At 36.2% G+C, this 24,005-nt stretch overlaps 1 protein-coding gene across 1 annotated transcript; it reads left to right on the plus strand.

The window, feature by feature from the left end:
- Nucleotides 1-6,084: 6,084 nt before the first annotated feature.
- Nucleotides 6,085-22,219, plus strand: Birc3 (baculoviral IAP repeat containing 3). Its single transcript, XM_026392466.2, has 9 exons — nt 6,085-6,180; nt 8,959-12,163; nt 12,269-12,368; nt 12,981-13,059; nt 13,829-13,877; nt 15,525-15,767; nt 19,945-20,199; nt 20,430-20,471; nt 20,587-22,219. Exons 2-9 carry the CDS (start codon nt 11,251-11,253, stop codon nt 20,778-20,780), a joined length of 1,875 nt encoding a protein of 624 aa, XP_026248251.2. The 5' UTR covers nt 6,085-6,180; nt 8,959-11,250; the 3' UTR covers nt 20,781-22,219.
- The last annotated feature ends 1,786 nt before the right edge of the window (nt 22,220-24,005 follow it).

Consider the following 24,005-nt stretch of genomic DNA (forward strand, 5'->3'; position numbering starts at 1 on the left):
AAAAAGGAAGTAATATAATTGCTTTTATCTCTGGATGACAGGATCATTTACCTACAGTATCCAGAAGAATCGAAGACAAAACAATAAGTGAATAGAGCAAGGCAACAGGATATAAGAGCCACATACAAAAATCAATTTTATTTCTACATACTAGTCACTACTCATTGAAAACGCAATTAAAAATACTGACATTTGAAAAGCTTAATTTTAAAAATTAATGTTTATAATAACATCAAAAAAGTGTGAACCGATTAGGAAAAAAAACTTAACAAATGTAAACCTCTCCAAGAGTCCCATAGTCTTAATAGTTTCAGAATTACCCAAAAGTTTAAGTCTAAGGTCTTATCTGGGTTTCCAAGAAAACTCTTGGCTGTGAGCCCCTGTAAAGATCAACAATAGTAATCATATATACAATGGCACAGAGTAAATATTTCCATTCCAAAAGAGAGGAGTCGGAACCTAGAAAGAAGAAATGGGGAAAAAACAAGACTGAAATCGAGCTGGACAGGTCCTAGAACTCACCAATAGCTCTGTATACAGCATCTAGGACACATGGTGGTACAATGTTATTTCCAAAGAGCTTGTTGGGCAGTCCCACCCCTTTGACCTTGCCAGTTGAAATGCACAATGGCTCTCTTTTAGCTTGGCTCTCTTTGCAGCCAGAAACTTTTCTTGGCAACTAGTTTATGTTAACTGGCATCCTTGGTCTCCAATCCAGATTTGGCTTCATCTTCACAGCTTCATGCATTACCCTTTCAGAAACAGCCTTTAGGAACTCTGATCCACCTATACTTTGCCTGATCTCCCAGGCCTTCCTTTGAAATCTCAGTGGAAGCTTCCATGACCCCTTCGCTTGAGCATCCTGTACACCTGTGGAACTAGCACTATGTGGATGATGGCAAGGTCTTTTGCCAGCTCACTCAATATCTGGGCCCCCTAGAATAATGTCTGCAGTGTTTTTTGAGTGCCTACATGGCTCAGCATGGTGAAGTAACATCCTAGGCCCCCCTGTGCTAGCAGGGCAACCCAGTGATCTCTTTTCAAAGAATTTTTTCCTTCTAGACCCTTGATCCTGCAATGGGTATACAAGGAAATGGGTCTTGCAAATTTCTGAGATGTCCTCAAACCATCTTTCCTATTGCCTGTGAAAAGTACTTAGCACCTCTTTAGGTGCTGTAATCTCTTCAATAAGCACAACTTCCTTAGCCCTAGCTTTACATGCACATTTTTGGCCAATTGCAAGTTTTTAAAATACTTTATCTCTGCTTTCTGCTCCCAATTCTCATAGTAAATCCAGCTAAAAGTTGCCTGTAACATCTGTGTCACTAACTGAATGCTGTGTTGCTGTGAAATATCATTCACCAGATTAATTCAGTCTCACACAAAATCTCAGGACATGGCAAAATGTAGCCAAGTTCTTTGCCAGAATATAACATGAGTTGCCTCTAGTCCAATTCCCAAGAGAGTCCCTATTTCCCTCTGAAACCTCATGAACACAGTCTGCATTCCTATGGATGTTCTGGACTTCTGAGCTTCCACCAGAATTGACCATTAAGCTCTGCTTACAACATTCTAAAACTTTCCCAGCTTGCATCTCTACACTTTTCAAAATCACTCCTGCCAATTAGCTCTAAAGGATTCTGAACCACATGGTCAGAAAAATACCTGACAAGAACAACGAAGAGGAGAAAAAGTTGAATTGGTGCCCACGATTTCAGAGGTCTCAGTCCACAGATGGCCGGTGTCATTGCTCTGAGCTCAAAGTGAGGCAGCATGTCATGGCAGAAAGGTGTGGCAGAGGGAAGCTGTTCTCCTCATGGCAGCTGAGAAGGAGTGAGAGAGAGAGAGAGGGAGATAAAGATAGAGATATGAAGGGGCTGCAGGAAGAATAACCCTTTCAGGACATGCCCCCAGTAGTCTACCTCCTCCAGCCACACCCCCTTGCTTCCAGTTATCACCCAGTTAGTTCATTCAAAGTAGGATAAACTAGATTAGTTTTCAACTCTCATAATCCAATCATTTCACCTCAGAATATTTCTGCATTAACAGGAGCTTTTGGGGAATACCTAATATGCAAACAATAACATGAGATGATAGAAAACAGTTTCTGATATTGCTCCTGGTTGATAGTGACCTGAGCATATCCTCTGTCAGAATTCATAGAAATGTATACTTAAGATTTATACACTTGGCATCATGTAAATTATATATTATAATACTGTCAGGATAAATTAAAATAAGCCACAATTTATAAGCGGAAAACTTCATTTTCAGAACAAGTTTGTGGCATAGCATGTCTCTTTGTAAATTTGATCTTTACTAGCACTTGTTCAAGGATGGTATAATCGTATTTTATTTATGAGACAACATGAAATTGTCAATAGACTGGGAAATTCCCAGTATCTACAATGACTCTCATACTTTGGAATCAGAACAGAATGTTCTCTGTTACATTGCACTTTCACTTTCAGTTCTGGATTCCTGGGTAGAATCAATCTCTCTCTCTCTCTCTCTCTCTCTCTCTCTCTCTCTCTCTCTCTCTCTCTATATATATATATATATATATATATATATATATATATATATATGAGCTTCCAGTAAAAAAAGAATTAGGCTGGAACTGATGTCTTCAGAGCATTCTTATTACATGAAATTCCCATTTAAAAGAGCATGATTAGCTTCAAGGGAAAAATACTTTTGATTATTTAATAATAGGATATTGAAAATCCTTCACTATTAAAGGGTTATCAGAGTTCTAAGCCAAGAAAGAGGTGAAAACCCCTCTCACTCAGACTTTGCTCACACATGATAGTAATAGAAAGCTGGCAGAAGAAAGCTGGCAGGCTCTATGCCAACATTGTCACCTTCCCCACACTTCCTTAATTGTTTCTGTCTCTAAAAGAGTATTTACATGGAAAATATATTTAGGTAAAGGGAGTTCTTATACAAAACATTTGCAATATCAAAGGGTTAGAAGGAAACTTCCTAACCCTATACTATTAAAAATTTGAATGCTGGTTGAAAATGGAGAAAGCCTTGGTTAATTTTTGTTAGTCAACAATGGTACCATGTGCAAATGCCCTGCTAGAGAAAGAATAAAGCATCGAGCAAAATATATTCTGTCCCTGCCCATATGCAAGTTAGAATTTATCCAGGAAAACAATTGTTTTTTTTTTAATCAATAGTCTTGCAAAATTGCAAAGGAGATGTGTTGATCAGATACATCTGATCCTACCTCTCCTTATCAGTTTGAAAAATTCAGAAACCTTAATTATTTCAGGGATTTCCTACACTGTGGTCTGTAAATGGGGAAAAGTGTCCCCTTGGGTGGTAACACTTACTATTAGGTAAGTGGGAACTCAGGTTCACTTCTCACCCACCCTGAATTTTAAAACAGTATATTGGCCCTGAGTGTAAAGACTTCCTGAACAACTTAAAATAATTCATGTTAGCATTGAGAAAATTAATTATGTACTCTAATATTTGGGAATAAGATAGCCAGATAAAATACAGGAATTACATTTTTATTTGAATTTCAGCTAATAATTAATAATAATAATAATTAAAATATTTAACATTGGTATGTTCCAAATACTGCAAGGCACATTCTTTTTTATTTTTTCATTTTTGTATTAGGGATTAACCCAAAAGGTGCTTTACCACTGAGTTGTATCCCAGTTCTTTTTAGTTTTTATTTTGAGACAGTGTCTTACAGAGTTTCTGAAGCTGGCCTCAAACTTGTGATCCTCTTGCCTCCTGTGTCATAGGGATTACAGGCAGGCTGTGTTTTAATTTGCTAACTCTGGCAACCCTAATCTAGGTAACAAAATTTTAGTGTTTTCTGAGTCACTGATTTCAACAAAACTGAGTTCCCCACTGATAACTAAGTAATGTTTTTAATTAGATGCCACTAAATGATTTCTGGGATATAAAACAGATATTCAAAATTATGAAGAATTTTGCTATAATTATTTTTCCTGGGCCTCTCTACTTATTTGAAAAGTCTTCTTCAAGACTTATGATCTATAAAAATGCAAAAAAGGAATAGAATCTCTGCTGAATCCTGTTGTATTATAGCAATGGGTAAGATTTATAAATGCACATTTGAATGACTTATTGAAAGATAAGCTGCATCCGCTTTAAAATTGCATTTGTAATAAAATTTTAATTTGTCTTTAATAGCTACTAACATTTGTAATATTTTTATATTGTTTTGACCAAATTGTGTACTTACAGTAATGAATATAATGTCAATGATAACAAATTAAGAAGGAATTTTTTTGTTGGGTGTAAATAGCACATGCAGCTTTGGAGGCCAAGGCAGGAGGATTGCAAGTTCAAAGCCAGTCTCAGCAACTCATTGAGATCCTGTCTCAAAATAAAAAATAAAAAGGGCTGGGGATGTGGTTCAGTGTTAAGTATCCCTGGGTTCAATCCCTGGTATAAAAAGAGAAGAAAAAAAACCCTATGTTTACATTTTGTAGATCCTTTGCAAGGACAGCAAGTTTTATGTTTTAATGTTAAGTTAAAAATGGGCAAGGGAGTTGGGCACCATGTCACACCCCTACTCAGGAGCCTAGGCAGAAAGATCCTTTGAGACCTGGAGTTCAAGGCCAGCCTGGGTAACATAGTGAGACTCCTGTCCAACCCCCCACTAGCACAGACACAAAAAGGCCAGGGAAGTTTTTTTTCAAAATTCTTCTGGTGTAAGGGTCACAAAAATATTTCAATAATCTCAAAAGTGAGCCAGAAATGGTTTAGAAAGTCTTTAAGGCTCGAAAATGGATTGAAATCTCCATGTGACAAATGAAGTTAGTCTTTCTAATAGTTGCATATGGAGCTTTAGCTGTTAAGAACAGTCAAATCCACCTTAACCAGAAGATGTGTCAGCACAGTCCAATTTTGTGTTGAATGTGCTGTATTCCATGCCCATGGGATGATGAAAATACTGCATAACCTTTATGGTTCTGTCTTCGATTGTCTTTAATCCACCAGAAGACACAAAAATCAGATGAGCTCTCTCAATCCATTTGTTAACCTGGCATGTAATGTTCTTAGATAAAATTGCTTACCTTTACTGCTTAAACAGAGAATGTGGAGGGAAATATAGCAATGCAGTTAGACTCAAAGACTTCAGGTGTCTGTGAGAATGTAAATATTATGTCCCAGAGACTTCCTTTGTAACACAAGAGGCTAAAAGGAAGATTTTTCCCCACTAGGTCAAGCCATCCTTTATATCATCTGACAGAAACAACGCACGTATTAAGACAATTCCAACCTTTAAAACAGTGAAAATAAACTATAAAGGAGAGTTGCATGATATCTTTTTACATAATCCTATGCTTCCTTCCCTCCCCCCCTTTGGTACTGGTGGGGATTAAACACTTGGCCTCACACTTGCACAAATGCTTTTGTGTTGAGCTACATTCCCAACCCTCAAAAAAAAAAAAAAAAAAAAAAACACCTCTTATTTTGAGACAGGGTCTCCCTCAATTGCCCTGGCTGGACTCCAATTTGAGATCCTCCTGCCTGAGCTTCCTGAGTAGCTGGGATTACAAGCTGCAGCCACCATACCCAGCACTTAGGCTTCCTTTATGGAGCAAAACAAAAAGTGAAAATAATTAGAAAGATTTTGCAGAGTTTCAATTTTTTTTTTTAATGTCGAACTTTATGTTTAGTAGATTGGAAAAATCTAACATTTTAATCTGTAAAGCACATGGTGGATGGAGGTTGGGAGGCAGAGGCGTTGACTTCTTCCAGTCAGGCTGACCAATGATCTCTATATCGGTTGTCAAGATTTCCTCTGACCCAGGAACAATGAAGCAAAGGTCTTTCAGTAAATGCCACACGGATATGTCACAGTTAAGTCAGGCATGTGGAGGGTCATGGAAATCCCCGAGTGGGTTTGCCAGGCCACTGATTAAGGGGAAGTGCGTGTGGTTATTACCGCTGGAGTTCCCCTAAGTCTTAAAAGGAAAGCACCGGCGCACATGCAAACCACTGGGAGGACAGCAGGACCAGGGTGTGTGTAGGTGGGGGCGGGGACGTGGGGAGTCGGGGCGCGGCCTTTAAAGGACGCACGAGACTCGGGCCCGCCCGAAACAGGGCAGGCGACGGGTGTACTGGGAAGACTTGGCTGCTCGTCGCCGGTGCGCGTCGGCCTCGGTGGCGAGGGCTGCTGTGAGTGTGCGCGTGTGCAGTGCATCCCGGCCTCCCGCGGGGGTGGGGGACGGTCTGCGGGGGCCTGGGGTCTCGGGGCTGGGCGCGGAGGACCAGAGTCCAGGGGTGGCGCGGTACCAAACACCGCCTAGAGGTCTGCTGCAGATTGGCTACGGAGCCGTTGGGATCCGATCCCGGACTAGAGAAAGAGCCTTTCCAGGGGAGCCCCGGCCTCTGGCTGCCGCGGAGACTTGGCTCTTCCGCCCGCGAGAGGCGCCCGGGGCTGAGGATTCCAGGGGCGTCGTTGGTGGCCGGGAGACTCTTCGGGCTGTCTCCGCTGTAGTCATAGGTCTATCTTGCTGCTAGGTGTTCAATTTCTCTTTCACTTTTGGGGTGAGCCAGTTAAATGCTGAAGCTTTGGCATTTTGATTGGATTGCCAAGAGGTATCACCTGGTCTTTGGGAGCGCCAGATAAGATTCAAGACAGAGAGCCTAAAGCAGAGAGCTAGCACAGTAAGGATTCAATAAAATATTTAATGATCAAATGGAGGAATGTTTCCAAGTGGTGGCAGAAGGAATGCAGATTTTTGATTATTTTCCTGGTGATCAGCATAGAAATCCAATAGTGCTCTTAATCTAGTCGGTAAATCATGCAGGTATTTACCTGATGCTAAAATAACAATAATATGAACTTGCTATTTGTCACCAACATTAAATGTTGCTACCTGCTATATGCTAGGTTATCTTCTGAAGACTATATATGTATTTGTCACGTTTAATTATGACAATCTTATGAAGCAGTTATGATAACTATCTCAAATTGAAAATGAAGAAAGTAAGGTCCTGAGGACTTAATTGTTCAAAGTCACACTCCTGGTAAAAGGGTACTAATTTGTTTTGAAAATCCAAGATATCCGATTCCAAAGCCTGATGGTAAATAATCATTAAGCTCCTTTGTAGTCATGGGTGTAAAATTGATGTTTTTAGTACCATGTAAATGTGGGTACTGTGACCATATAGGACTTAGTCAAGTTTGCTAATATTTACTTCTTCAACAAGAATATTTTGGGCAAGGTCTGAGGCTTGGTAGTAGAGTGCTTGCCTCCCATGTGGAAGAACCTGGGTCCAATCCCTAGTACCACAAAAAAAAAAAAAAAAAAAGAAAAAAAAAGAAAAAAACAAACAAAAAATCCCCATCAACAAGTCAATGTCTATGTTCTATGCCAAGTTGTCTGTGGCTGTTGTGGAACCGGAACCGAGGGCTGGTACAGAAATCAAACATAGTTCCCATTCTGAAGGATGTCATAGTCTAGGGGGAGAAAGAAGGAAAAGGGATATTAACTAGTGTCAGAGAGATGGGATATAACTGGTGTCAGAGAGATGGAAATGTTCAATGCCTGAGAGGATTGGGATACCCAACAGCCCTGGGATTAGGGAGGTTGCTCATCAGAAATGGTAGAGTAAAAAGAAGAAAGTTGGGGGACCTGAGCATATCTGAGAAGGAACCACTAGAAAGGAAAGAGGAATTTCAAGAGTGGTATCAGGGAAGTCAAGGGAATTGAGCATTTTTAAGAGGAAGTGTTCTTCCCCAGAGTCAGAGGCAAAACTTTCCATTAGTTTTGGCAAGGAAGTCACTGGTGGTGTTAATATTATTTTTCAGTGATGCTGGTATAAGGAGTAAGTGGGAGGGAGTGAAGTGGAGACATTGATGGTAGATACATGTTCAATTCCTTTGTCCATGAAGGGAGGGAAAGATGAAGGGGAATTGCTAGAGTAAAAAAATGGGGTTTAAAGAGGATTTGTTGTTGTCATTTGTTTCCATTTGAAAGTTGAGATAGACTTCACTATGACTGTTACAAGGAAGGAAGAGAGCCAGTAGAGAGTGAGAGTTGTAGACTTGAGGGGAGATGGGATTCAGAGCTAGTGAGGCAGTAGGAGAGCATGGAATTCCACAGAGGGACAGGTCTTGCATTGAGGCAGTAAGGAGGTTGTGAGCAAGAAGGTATGGATGTGAGAATGTGAAAGACTCACTGCCCAGCAATGCCTTTTTCTTTAAGAAACAGAAGGCAATAAGTGAAAATGAGGAGGGGAGAAATTTGAGGAAGGTCTTGAAGGCTTAGAAGAGTTGCATAGGACCATGGCTAAAATGAGTTCTAAGGGACAAGAATGAGTCTGAGTGATGCTGGTCCCAGATTTTGAAATATTGTGGTCCAAGAAAAAGCTTATTTTGAAATGATGAAATTCATAAAAGGCATGTGGATTAAGAGCATTGTATCAATGTTCATTTTTTTTTAATTTCTATAATTGTACTATGGTTATGTAAGATGTTATTTTTGGAAAAGTTGACCACAGAGAATGTGGGAACTCTGTATTATTATTTTTGTCAGTTTATAACTGTAAATTAACTTCAAAATAAGACAATTTAAAAATTAGCAAAATATTATAACCAAATTCTATGCCAGCCAAATGTAACATGTCTACTTGACACCAGCTTGAGAGCTCTGATCATTGTATGGGACTTCTTGGCCTTGGTGATGGCTAGGGAAGCACTTTTATTTTTTTATTTGTTTTATTTTGTTTTTGTGGAGCTTGTACATGCTAGGCAAGTACTCGAACACTGAACTATGTCGCCAGTCCCAACTTATATAGCATCTTGTACATGATAGGCAATTAGTAAATACTACTGTTCTATTTTAGAGAAAATACTTTAAGAAAAAATGATTATGTTACATCTATGAATTATTTGACTTTTAAAGATCTCTCTCTCTCTCTCTCTCTCTCTCTCTCTCTCTTAAACAGGTTTACAAAGGACACAAATTGTTTTACTACTTCTAGCTTTTTTCTAGTTTCTTCTATAAATCAAAACATCTCAAAATGGAGGCCTAAAACCCTTAAAAGGGACCCAGTCTAATCTCGGGAGGTAGTTTTGTGCATGAAATAACAAATTAATAGTTAACTGAACTTTTGGTGTAGTATCCAAAGAATGTTAATTTTTAAAAACCTAATTATATGAACTGTAACTATAATGATTTTTGAATTTGATTTGTAGAAGTAAAGAAGTTGGAAGAAATGGTTGAAGCACTCTTTTCAAAGTTGGCTAGGCAATCTCCTACTAATTGCTGTTAGAGTAGAAAAAGTACCTGTGTTTGGTCAAATTTAAAAATGAGTGACAGTTACCAGGAACCAAGAGCTGATATTTCACTATCTGCAAGATTAGAGAAATATGCAAATGAAGTATTTGACATAGACAATGACAAAGAATGTGAAAACCAAAACATTTTAATAAGTTCAACAAATTTAGAGGAAATAGGAAAGATAAACATGATAACTGATGAAGAAATTATCACGTAGAAGGCCACTGATGTTTTAAAAGTCTAAATTTAAGTTTTTTCAAATAGTCTCTTATCTCTGAGAATGATGAAGATAAGAATGATGGCTAAATGGTTACATATTTTTTTCAGAAAGGAAATTTATGTAAACACAACTTTTTTTTTTTTAAATAATAATGTGTAACAATTTTGACCATGGGAAGGCATAGTGAAGTTGGTCACAGTAACTTTTGAGGAAATAATCATTGGTAACAGTCTCTGAAGTTTCTTCTGCTACCTGGAAATCCCATTCAAAAATAAGTCTTGAAGTCTACATTAGAAAACACCAACATCTGTGGGCTCAAAGAAACCATACCTGCCAACCACTGGTAAAAAAACAATCATAGAGATTACTAGTATTATTGACAGATAACCTATTTATTAACAGCTTGTAAGTCATAATTGAAAACTTCTAATTTTTGAGGTTTCTGTGATAATTTTTAGTTTGGTTTTTGTCATGATAAATTCTGGCTCAAGGTACACTGTGAAATAATTTCTGACCCAAGACAAATTTATATGATTTGATGATTCATCTTAGCATATAGACTTGGCATTTTGTAACTTTTGATTGTTTTAAAAATTAAATCCACTATCCGAGAAAATTTGATGTAACCTGAATATAGCAATGAACTTCAATATCATTATTGGTGATTTGTGGCAGTCTCCATTTTCAGCACCTTCTATATACCATAATTACCAAGGGTAATTGGTTCTAGCCAATTACATCATTAGAACAAAGAAATGGTAACATTGAGTTATCTCAATGGCATGAAACTGGGTCCAAAAGACCAAATAAGCAGATACATTAGTCTCTAATGATTTATTTAAAATAGAATGTTTAATTTTTTAAAATTTCATAACATCACTAAGCAAAAATGTTCCTGATGGTCAATGAGGAAGTAATTATTATATAATAAATACTGAAAACAAGTTTTAGATGGCAGTCAATTCTGTTACTACTTAATCTTCAGAGGGAAACTTCAGATTTTTGTTCTACTTATTAAAATGATCATAAACGGAAGAACTACTTAATTTGAGAAAGATTTGGGATAAACCATATTTCACTGAATCTAAGATGCCCTCACGTATGAGTCATACTATTATTTTATGTATGTCTAAGAAATAAAAATGTTGCTAACTAAAATATGCCATTGATTTAAACTACCTCTTTATAACAGATATCAAAGCAAGTATCTTTAATTAAATCAATGACCTATGGTAATGTAATCTTCCTGTGAGATATGAGATCGATCTTGTGCTATTTTTTTTTTTTGCTACCAAATGTTACAATTTCCAGACAAAACAAAACAAACATACACTGAATATTTTTGTGTGTGATGCTTATGGAGCATAGCTTTCTACCATGAAAAGAAGCTAGCATTATGAGGCAGACACTTCTGCAGGTTGGTGAAGGCCACTGCTGTACCTTGGTGGTCTGCAAAAGCTGACCTAGGTGTAGAGGTGCTTCCTGATAATCTAAAACACTTTATGCCTCTAGGAAGGATTTTAATTTTGTCACAGGTTACTATGTAACATCTTATTTACATTGTATGTATACAGGTTATACAAAGATGCGGTTGTAACTGTCCCTTAATATGCATCAGTGTAGAATTTAGACTCTCTCCATGCTGAAACCCTAAATGCATAGAAGAAAGAATGAAAGAATTTTCATTTTAGATGTTCCACCTAGAAGTAAAACTGATAAAAAAAAAAAAAAAAAAACATGCACAAAACTACCTCCCCAGAGAAAGGCTGGTCCCTTTTCCTCCTCATCCATTTCGTTATGAACATAGTAGAAAATAGCATCTTCTTATCAAATTTGATGAAGAATGCCAACTCGTTTAAAATGAAGTACGACTTTTCATGTGAACTGTATCGGATGTCCACATATTCGACTTTCCCCTCAGGGGTTCCCGTCTCTGAAAGAAGTCTTGCTCGTGCTGGTTTCTATTACACTGGTGTGAAAGACAAGGTCAAATGCTTCTGTTGTGGCCTGATGCTGGATAACTGGAAACAAGGAGACAATCCTATCGAAAAGCATAAAAAACTGTATCCTAGCTGCAGCTTTGTTCAGAATCTAAATTCAGTTAACAATTCGAAAGCTACTTCTCAGCCTTCTTTTTCTTCTTCAGTAACAAATTCCACACATTCATTACTTCCAAGTTTGGAAAACAGTGGATATTTTACTGGCTCTTATTCAAGCTTTCTATCAAATCCTGTCAACTCCAGAGCAAATCAAGATTTTTCTGCCTTGAGAATAAATCCCTACCATTGTTCAATGAATACTGAAAAGGCCAGATTACTCACTTATCAGATGTGGCCATTGACCTTTCTGTCACCTACAGAACTAGCCAAAGCAGGCTTTTACTACATAGGGCCTGGAGACAGAGTGGCTTGCTTTGCCTGTGGTGGAAAATTGAGCAATTGGGAACCAAAGGACGATGCTATGTCAGAACACCTAAGACATTTTCCCAACTGCCCGTTTGTAGAAAATCAGTTTCAAGATACTTCAAGATACACCGTTTCTAATCTGAGCATGCAGACACATGCAGCCCGCTTTAAAACGTTCTTTAACTGGCCTTCCAGTGTTCTGGTTCATCCTGAGCAACTTGCAAGTGCAGGTTTTTATTATGTGGGTAAGGAACTTAATCTGATAATTTAAAAAGTTCAGTATGTTTTATTTTATACATTTTAGTGGGAAATTATATGTATTTATAAGTTTTGGTCTAAAATAATTTTAGGTCACAGTGATGATGTCAAATGCTTTTGCTGTGATGGTGGACTGAGGTGTTGGGAGTTGGGAGATGATCCATGGGTGGAACATGCCAAGTGGTTTCCAAGGTAATTGTTTTGAAATTCTCTTTGCAAATGCTTGTGATTATCATGAAGTGGGTTTGATGTGTTTGCCCTCCAGTCAGCTGTCTTATTATTCTTTGTTCAAAAAATATATTTGTGACTAAGTTTAGAGTGGGTTATTTAGAAAAATAATTACTTAAAATGCTTTAATTGGTTTAAGACAAAGAAAAAGTAGGTTTAGGATGTTTTTTATGTAAAAATTTATATATTATATTAACACAAAAAATCATAAAGCATTTAAATCATATGAAAAAGTACTAGGAGTAAATCAAATTTGTGTTAATTATGGTAGCACCTTAATAAACAAATAATAAATAAAAGATTCACATGTAAAAAATATGAATCCTATTATAGAATATTTATAGGTTAGTTTTATCAAAAAAAAATTCAAGACAAAGAAATACAGTAGAATTAGTTCTCACTGGGCTAAAATTTATTTATTCTTTTAAGCTTATAATCAGTGATCTAAAATGATTCTGGATTTGGGATGCTTAGACAGCTTTTTAATAGAATAAACACACAGGGATGATAAATTTATGTTATTAAATTTCCTTTCACTTTTATAAAATTATCCTTCAAACTTTGTTTATATTTGAGGTGTGAGTACTTGATAAGAATTAAAGGACAAGAATTCGTCAATCAAGTTCAAGCCAGTTATCCCCATCTGCTTGAACAGGTAGGTAGGGAAGTTTCTTTTTTCCTTTTAAATCACTGGTTACCAACAGACAGTTTTTTTTTTTTAATAATTATAAAGTATATTTTAGTCAAAAGACAAAAGTTGTTTTTAAAACACATTTTTCTTTTTCATAAAACTTGATATGGTCCTAGAAAGTACTATTCTTTGGAGAAAAATAGATCCATAATTCATAACCCCCTGAAAAATAAGATTTGTTATCTTTGTTTTCAAGCATTCCTCCAATCAAGTTGAGGGGAAAAAATTGGCTGGAATAGTAGCATATAATAGGTTTGCTATAAAACTTTTTCTTTAGAAGATTTGAGAAAGAATGTTATTGTTCTTTCTAATCTTTCTGGGAGAGCAAATGACAACTTATATAATAGTTTGGGGGTCAAAAACTGCCTAGCTGTGGTCAACAGACTGATATAGGGTTTACTCTATCCCAAAAGATAACCCAGGAGCATAAGATCTGTTAATGAGAGGCAAACTGATTATCTCATAGATCACTGAAGAGCTTTAGCCCTTTTCCTGCCTTCAGGAAAATAGATTTTACATGTTAGTACAAACACATACAGAGAAACTCTGTTGGTTTATGGCTGAGAGAATAGCTGGTGGATGTAAATAAAATACTTCTTTTGATTTAAAAAATTATTTTGTCAGTAAACCAGTCAGCTTGTAATAAATTTTAAAAAGTAGGTCTATTGGCTCGTTTTTATTGTGATGGGCAGTATGAAGTTTATATTTAACTGATATACATTTTTTTCTGTAGCTGTTATCCACATCAGATACCCCAGAAGAAGAAAATGCAGAGTCACCAAGTATGTATAAACATAATTACTTCATTGAGATAGACGCATTTAGCATTTTTAAGATTAAAAGGTGATAATAATAATATACGTTTGTATTGATTTATCATTTACAATGCATTTTCAAATATATCATGTTGGTATTTCTCAAACTTCAGTGCATATCAGAATTACCTAGAGAACTTTAAAAACTGGTGCAGATTTCTAGTTTCTGCCTTCAAACCTACTGAATTGAATCAGAGTATCTAAGGGTAGGACTTGGGTATCAGTAGTTAGTGGATTTGTTTTATTGGTACTGAGGTTTGAATCCAGGTCCTTGAGGATGCTAAGCATATGCTCTTCCACTGAGCAATATCCACAGCCCTGGGCATCTAATTTTAGCAAAATACATACTTCTAGTCTAACCCTTATTCTTGGACCAGTATGGGAAGAGGTGTACTGTGATATTAGATTGTTCACATATGCTTTCTGTGAAATAAAGGAGAGTAGAAAAATAGTATTCCCATCCTTTAGTAAAGACCCCAAAGCTCAGAGATGTTGAATGACTTGACCCTTACCTTAGAACTAAAAGGGGGTAGATCAAATGTTTGAACAAGTGCTTCTATTTCATTTTATAGCATAAAATAAAATAAAATAAATATACATGTATTTACTATTCTTAGGGAAGCATAGGAAGCAGGATAAGCATGACTCCTGCTCTCACGAGCTAATGATCTTATGGATAAAAACAATACACAGATAGGAGAAAGGGATTTGGTGGGGAAAATAAAGTGTGATATGAGAGTGCCTGAGAGAACTAGAGGATCAGAAAAGGCTTTCTGGAGGAAATACTCATCTTGTCAGAGAACTCAAGGAAAAAGGAGTCAACCAGGTGACAAAGGGAAGAAAAGGACATTCTAGACATAGGGAACAGCATATGAAAGGCCTGTGTGAGATAGAACAAGCTCATTTGAAGAACTGAACAAAATTCTATATGGTCAAAAGTAGGAGTTGCAAACAGATGAATACATGAAGCAGGCTGGCGTAAGGGGTCAGCACTGCAGACAGAATTTGACCCAAGACCTATCAGTTTGTGACTTCTATCCTAGAGAGCAGAATGCAAATAATTGACAAGGGATAAAGCTGAAGAGGTAAACAGGGTACAGATTGTATGTGTGATTATAAGCTACAATGGAATTGTTGATGGAATTTAAGGAGTATAGCACAATCAGATTTGCATTTTTTTTTTTTTTAAATCACTCTGGTTGTGGCATTGAGAATGGGCTGGAAGGGAACAATATTGTAGGAAGCCATTGCAGTAACAAAAGTGAGTGACGACAAAGATCCCTTTTGAAAATATGTATTTGATTTAGAAAGCTCATTTGTTAATCCAACACAGGGAAAAGGGAATCTCAATTCTTTGATCTCTGACATTCTGTTTCCTTCTCCTTCTTTTATATGTATATGGTATAACAGATAGCAAATGTTTTGTATCTAAATACAATCTTCTACATTCTTATTTTGGTAACTGAACATATATATCATTTTAAATTTAACGAAGTTTGTATAAAATAGTGCCTCTACATTTTCTAGTGTTTTAGGTTTGTGATATTTTAATAACTTTCAATTTTAAAGCATACAGACTATCCTAATGTGTGTTAAATTCTTTGTTCCACATAGTTGTTCATTTTGGACCTGGAGAAAACCATTCAGAAGATGCTGTCATGATGAATACACCTGTGGTTAAAGCTGCTTTGGAAATGGGCTTCAGTAGAAACCTGGTAAAACAGACAGTTCAGAGTAAAATCCTAACCGCTGGAGAGAATTATAAAACCATCAGTGATCTTGTATTAGATTTGCTTAATGCAGAAGATGAAATAAGGGAAGAGGAAAAAGAAAGAGCAACTGAGGAAAAAGAATCAGGTATGTATTTTTTTTTAGTATAGTCTCTCTTTCCATAAGAATGTGATATCACTCTATGTATCTTACTGAAAATATACTAATTGATCAGTCAACCCAGTCATATTTTTTGTATGTTTAGTATTCTGAATTCAAATTCTGAAAAAAATTTTTTCACATTAAGATATATAGGAATTGCTGCTTAACTTGAAAATGTGTACGTTAAGAGGAAATATTTTTTCCTTCTTTCCTTTATTTCATATTTTACTCTGAATAGTTAACTTTGTTGTTTTTTTTGAGAATTTTAATATTTATTTTTTAGTATTTGGTTGACACAACATTTTTGTTTGTATGTGGTGCTGAGGATCGAACCCGGGCTGCACGAATGCTAGGCAAGCGCGCTACCGCTTGAGCCACATCCCCAGCCCCTGAATAGTTAACTTTGAATGCAATTATTCATGGCACATTTTTAATCACTGGCTAGTTGCTCACTCCCCTTTTCTGTAAATCAGGGTGGGATAAGGGGCAATTATTAATTTTAATATTAGCATAACAGTATGTCTCATCCTGTGACTAAAAATGAATACACAAATTGTGATTAAGTGTCCTACATGCCCATACAAGAACTGAGTTCCCTTCCAATGACTTTTATTTAGGCAAGTCCTAGGGTACTGTTTCACATTCATTCAGGCAAGCTACCATGTCCTCCCATGCTAGCTAGCCTGTTAGCTACTCTGTTCTCTATTGCTCTGCCCAGAAACTGTCTCCCTCTGGGGGACACACTGCATCTGGTTCAAACTTCTGTTATCATTCTGACATAGACAAAGAGAAATGCTGATCTCTCTTGCTGCTCTTTCCCAAGCTTGGACCAGACCCTGTGTCTTCAACACAGTTGAAGATAATAGACTGCCACTCTTAACAATCTCTTACTGGAGATTTAGGAACAGGAGGAAGAAATTATATCTCAGATGGCAATTTACAACTGGAAATAGATGTGGCCTCATTCTCATAAATCTCTCTACCTAGTGTCTGGTCCATCAATGTGTAGCTCTAGCCAGTTTACACAAAAAACTAGGAAAGTTGCGAACATGGTTTCCTTTATCAAAGATAAGGGCTCCAAATATTCAATATTCAGAGAGAGCAAAAAGCTTGCACTTGTCTTTGTTCACAGCCATTTGAGATCTATTTCTTTCCAGGATGATTGACAGAGTGTCCACCCCATTTAAGGATGAACCTATTCCACCCATGAAGATAAATATGTCTTTTGCCCAATTCAGACAAATGTATCTGAACATAGTAATACAGCATCACACATTTATCAAGGTGTGAATTACTTAGTCTACACACCACCAGTACAGCAGGAACACAATCCAAGTCAATATCTGTCCTGCCTAGTCAAGTTTTTCGCTTTTCATTGTGAAGTGGACATTAGGCAAGTGTGTTTTTTCTGTAGTCATCTCAGTTTTTTTTGTTTGTTTGTTTTTGATACTGGAGATTGAACCCCTGGGGTTCAGACTTCTAAATCACTGGGATTATGGGCTAGTACCACCATGTCCAGCTGTCATCTGAGTCTTAATCACTGGTCATCACTCAACAATTGCCCCAAAATCTTCACATTTGTTGAGAAACCCAATGATGTCTAAAATCATCCACCTGTAGAAATGCTTATATTTCTTCCAAATAAAATTAACAAAGTCTCCAGAGATGACTCCAGATTGACAATGTACCATGATTTACATTGTCAAAAGGAGCTCTTAATGTCACCCTTCTATGTGTACTACTTAGCAGGCGTCTGCACATAGCCTGTGCTCAAGAAAAAATTTTTTTGAATGAGTTAAGGAAAATACTTGCATTTAGGTTATTGATTATATTATAGTATTCCAAGAACAGTGGCAATTAATTTCTTAACAGTTACATAAATAAAGAGGCAATTTAGGAAATTTTTTCTCAGAAAAAATAATGTTTCAAAGATATATTCAAGTCTTCACTTGTTCCAAATGTATATTCAAGCCATAATACAGTCTACGACTTTGAAATAAGAACTTTTCCCAAATACTAGCAATAAAATTTTAGAAATCTTAGGAATTTCAAAGAGGCTTGGGGTATTTCTCAGTGGTAGAATGTTCGGGTAGACTGCTTGCCTAGCATGCACAAGGCCATGGATTCAATTATCAGCACCAAGAAAGAAAAAAAAGTAGTTCAGAGAGTTTATTAGGCTAAGCAAACTGTTATTAGAAAAATAAATGTTATTTTGAAAAGTTAATGTACTTCAACACCAAGTATAAGTTATATTTTATTTTCTAATATATTATTACTTGTCTAATATAGATAATTTAATGGTATAGTTTGTTCTGAATCTTCTATACCTCTATTACTTTTTTTTTATTCCTACTCTTTAAATTACTAAGGCTATTTTTAAAATTTCTTCAATAGTTATTTATAAAGTATCTTTGTAAATATACTATTCTAGTTTCTGGTCCTTTTCTCATTTATTCTCAAAGCTTCAGTTATATTCAGAATGTATATCTTCAGCCTTGACTTTTTTACTAAGTATCACTTCTTATTCTTTTTGAGATGGTTGTATTTATGTGTCCATATTAAGTCAATATGTCTTAAACCTCACAATCATCTGTCCTAAAATAATTATTCTTCAGACACTCAGCTTCTACCATTAGTTATTTTATAAATAGCTTTATAGTAGAAAAATAAATAAATTTTAAAAAGAAATAGCTTTATTGGTTATGGTAAAGTAAATAATAAGCTTAGGTTCTTAGTTCAAAGAGATGATAAAATCACAGTTTTTTTTTTTCAGTACTGGGGGTTGGTCTAGGGGTGCTCTACCACTGAACTACATCCCCAGCCCTTTTTATTTTTCTTATTTTGATACAAAGTAGTTGCCCAGGCTAACCTCGAACTTTTGATCCTCCTGCCTCAGCCTCCAGGGTAGCTGGGATTACAGGTGTGCCTCACAGTACCCGGCAAATTGGAGTTTCAATCTATATAGTTTTTTTTTAACCAATAAATTCAAATTTAGATCTTGAAGGAAAATAAGATGATTGTATAAGGTCAATAGAAGGCAGTCATTGACAAAGAGGATTTACTCTTCAAAATGCTGTGAGTTTTTTCCTCATTATACAATATTTAGGTAATGGCCATATGTCTGATTTGAGAAAATAATTAAAATTTCCACTTAAAAATGAAAATTTAAAGAAATTTTATGAAATAATAAACATTTTAAAAAATTGCTTTAATTCATTTGATTTTACGTTTCCCCAATTTGGCTAAATTGAATTAAAATTTTAATCTTATTGAGTTAACAGCTTAGCTGGATCACAGAATGACTGAAAGCACAAATCATGATGCCACCCTGTCTCAGTTTGACTTTGCTAGTTATGTGTCCTTTGGCAACTTATTTGCCTCTTCGTGGCTTTGTTTTCTCATCTGTTAAAGGAAGGAATTAGTACTTACTTCAAATGGCTATTGCTTTTGCCCTCTCATATCTGCTCCCAGCTGCAACTGTTAATTAAGGAAATATGGGACAAGAGTGATGGAGAATGAGGAAAAGACAAATAGACACACATAGAGAGAAAACAGTGGGGCTAGGTGGACAGCCAAACTCTGATGCAGAGTTTGACTAACCCTGAACTAACTCAGCATGTTTATTGTATAGGTTTCATCAAAAGGTTATTTGTGGGAAAGTTTTAGCAAAACATGCAATCTGAAGGATGCAGGACAGGGGAGACATTAGGGTCATCTTGTTTTGCTCAGAATTCTCTATTCCTGGGAGTTGGTGTCTGAATTCAAGGCCTCTGCTGATAACGCTGAGCCTTTACAGAGTTTCTTCAGGCTGGTATCACCATAGCAACAGAGCCATCTTGACTTGCACTTTTGCACAGGCAGTTCCCAGTGCAACACAGCCACAAGAAAGTTGGAGCATGATTCATATAACTGTTCTCCACAGGCTATTATGAGGATGAAATGGGGTAACATGTGGGGTACCTAATGCAGTGCTCAGTGTCATTTCTCATAATCAGCGTTATCATCAGGCACAAGCAGCAGATACCCCAACCCTAGCAATCAATATCAGAGCCTTACTAATGGTAAATTGAAGATGGTTTTCATTGACTTGTATATATAAGTGTGGAAGAAAGTTTCTGAGCAGAGTTTGAACATCTTTGTGTTTCTTTTCTTTTTTATAAAGGAGATCTATTATTAATTCGGAAGAATAGAATGGCACTTTTCCAACATCTGACTTGTGTAATTCCAATTCTGGATAGTCTACTAACAGCCAGAGTGATTAATGAACAAGAGCATGATGTAATTAAGCAGAAAACACAGACTTCTTTACAAGCAAGAGAACTGATTGACACCATTTTAGTAAAAGGAAATACCGCAGCCACTGTATTCAAAAACTCTCTACAAGAAACTGACCCTATGTTATACAAGCATTTATTTGGTGAGTGCAAGAAAATTATTTTTGGGAAGTTCCTAGGTCAGTTCCAAAATACTCTCAAACAATTGGTGATTATCGAAAAGAATTCAACCTAATTTATTAAACTGCACAAAAAGATTAAAGACTTTTGTTGCCTTGACATTATGAGTGTTTGGCCAAAGTCTAAACTACTAGTTTGAAAAATATATTCTTATTTGTCATAATAATATTTTTTCTTTCTTTTATTCCTTTAGTGCAACAGGACATAAGGTGTATTCGCACAGAAGATACTTCAGGTAATAATATTAACACTTTAAGCTGCTAGAAAACATTGTCTTTATTTTCTTGTTTTTTTCTAAAGGAGGAGAAGCAAATTGCCTTTTATTATTATTTTTTTCCCCTTTTTCTCAGATCTACCAATGGAAGAACAATTGCGGAGACTACAAGAAGAAAGAACATGTAAAGTGTGCATGGACAAAGAAGTGTCCATAGTGTTCATTCCTTGTGGTCATCTAGTAGTATGCAAAGATTGTGCCCCTTCTCTAAGAAAATGTCCGATTTGTAGGGGTACCATCAAGGGTACAGTTCGTACATTTCTTTCATGAAGAAGGTCCAAAACTTTTGTCTAAACTCTGGAATTAAGTATATTATGATTTTAACTTTTACATTCATTTGCTTTCCTTAAATTTATTTATTTATTTGCAACTTGAAAAATTTTGTTTTATATAAATATGTTTATGTAAATATATACCTAAAATACACAAACAATAATAAGAGAATGATGGGCTTTTGTTCATGGAAACAAAAAATATGAATAGCACTACAAACATAATAATAAAGTTTCAGCATCATTGAAATTATAAATGAAGTAATATTTAAGATATATATTTGTCAAATGACTTTTTTTACGGACATGGCATTTTTGCAAATAATTTTGTGAGGAACAATTTAATAAAGCAATGAAAATTACTCTTATTCTTGGTATCTTGATTTCTATGAAATTGGATAGTTCAGTCACTCCAGATTCTTTCTGTACCTCTTTAAGGCCTTTTGAATGTTGGACTGAGGTCTAGTTCCCTTCTGGAAAGATGCTTCTTCATTTATACTTGTAGAGCACAGTATAAATGTGCTTTTTTTTTCTGTAGGATATTATGGGATGCTTTAGACAAAAGTCAAGCAGTCCCCTCAGTAAGTTTGTTTTTTCACTTGCTTATTGATTCACCTAGGAAGTCATGTGTGCCAGTCCTACCCACTGGGAGAAGACTTTTTTTTTTTGGCACTGAGGATTGAACCCAGGGCTGCTTAACCACTGAGCCATATCCACAGCCCTTTTAATGTATTTTATTTAGAGACAGGGTCTCACTGAGTTACGAAGTTCCTCGATAGGTTGCTGAGGCTGGTTTTAAACTCATGATCCTCCTGCTTCAGCCTCCCAAGCTGATGGGATTACAGGCATGCACCACCGCACCTGGCCCTATGTTTTTATTCATACCACTCAAGTATTAATTCCAGGAACTTAGAAAGTGGACTGACTAGCAACCCTTATGACCAACAGCTTGTTCCTGGAAGTAAACTGTTCTGTATTGTCAGTGCAGCAAAATTTCCTTCTCTTAATTTTCTTGGTACTCAACATGTCCAACTCATAATTCTCTATCCTTTGTTTCTTACAGGGATTTAAAGCCAGAAATAAAACTGTAATAGGGAATAAAAGCCAGGCAAAGGCTTTTTAAACTAGTTCTAGAGATCTGCTAGAAAGATTGGGAACTATGCAAGGGGAAGGAGGGAAGAATCCATCTCTTCATTCTGATGCTGGATGACCATTTCCTTGGGATGAAACCGATCTACCTCTGCTAAAAGGCTCAGCTGGCTAGCTACACTATAACCAGTGACCTCCTGGCGTACTAGGATTCATTAATTGTAATATTGCTTGGATGAGTTGTTACTTAGCTATAGGATAAATATTTAGACATTAGACCTTTTTTTTGTAACCTCTATTTTTGTATGGTTTTTATTTGGCATACTACAGTTAATATTTGAACTTATCTTGCCACATCCATGTAAAACTTTTGTTCATTTCTCATTTTTTATAATAAATAGCAGAAATAACCAACTTAGTTATTCAAATGTTATTTCTCTATTAGTTAAATTAAAATATGTTCTGAAAAAATTATTTTAGATTATAAAAATGGTAACTCCATTTGCTGACCATATGTCAGGCCATATTTTGGGGTGCTTAAGTGTTAATCCCTTTGACGGCTTCCAGCTCCACTCCCCACTCAACCAGTCTTCAGTGGCCATAATTGGGTGGGTTACTTACACAACATACACTGTATAATAAGTATTATAAGTATAATAGTAAGTATTATAATTATATAACTGTATAATAAGTATTATAATTCAGAACTTTGCAGTGGGTTTAGTTTCATAATTAGGAAATATCAGGTAGCTTCTACCTTTTTTATTAATTCCCTTATATTGCTTGATGCAATTGCCTATTAAGTTCTTTTGTGGTTACAGGACATGTAACCATCTCCTTTCCATGAAGGTGCTATCCTTTGGTTTTGTGAACATCAGAGTGGACAGTGTAAATATGTACTAAGTACACTGCAGGCAAAGCAGACAGGTGTGATGTTTAAGAAATTTATTATTTCAGCAGCAACACTAATACTCTTGAAACAGAATATCAGTGGATTTGCATTTCTTTCTACCCCCTACACCTCTAATCAAGGAGATTTTGGTGAAGTCTAATTTCCAGAGTTTATACCATACAAATTATTGGCATTTTTTCTACAAAACTGCTCCCCACCAGATTATCATGACCCTGCAGAATCTTCAGCCTCATTTCCTCCACTTTCCCCACTGATTACTATTTTCCAGTCACCTTTCTTCAACATGGCAAAGTGCTTTTTGTTTCAGGATCTTTGTTTAGGGATGGAAAAGGGAGTCATCATTTTCCTGTTCATCCAAAAGGGTCATTACCAACATTCCCTAAAACAATAGGTCAATAAGAAAACCAAGACAAATTTATTTTATCATAATTTTACACAACATAGAGGTCCTCAGGTTGAAGACGCCAAAGACCTAGGGTGAACAGTCTGTTTTCATGCTTAGGTTCTGTGAAGCAGGGACAGCTGTGTAGGAATATGATTGGACAAAAGGGTCTGAGTGAATGGGAAACCCAGCAAGGCCGGTCTATTCAGAATCGTATTGGCCCCTTAGTTGGGTATGGGCAGGGCCGCTGTGGAATGAGGGTCCTAATTTCTTTATGACTACATTTAACACAGAAAGGCAAGGGAAGTTTGGAGTAATCATTCTAGTTTTTATGGCTGGATTTGGGGGAAAGGGGTACTTGTTTCTATGACCCACCTTGGGGAAGAGGAATTCTGGTTTCTATGATTCACTTTAAGGGAGAATGAGGGAAACAAGATCAGGAGGTCAGAGGAAAACTTTGCTTCTAAATCCTTAATTTTGCATATAATTTTCTGAGCAACAACAAGTACTCTTCATTTAATTTACCCTTTCCTTGGCAAATTCCTACTCATTTTCCAGCCTCAGCCTAGAAGCAACTTCTTAGAGGCTTTCTCTCACTTCCCCTTTTTCTAAATTATATCCTTTTGGTTATGTCTCTAATAGACTCTTGTTCTTTTTTTATAACACGTATCTCAACTTGTATTTATACATTTATTGTTTAGAGCCATGTTCTATTGTCTACATTTCTATAAGGACAAGACCCATGTATTTTGTTCACCACTGTATATCCAGTACTTAGCACAGAATCTGACAAAACAATCCCTTATTGAATAAATGAATGAATGAACAACTTCCTAAAT

The sequence above is a fragment of the Urocitellus parryii genome, chromosome 4, assembly GCF_045843805.1.
Source record: "Urocitellus parryii isolate mUroPar1 chromosome 4, mUroPar1.hap1, whole genome shotgun sequence".
NCBI lineage: Eukaryota > Metazoa > Chordata > Mammalia > Rodentia > Sciuridae > Urocitellus > Urocitellus parryii.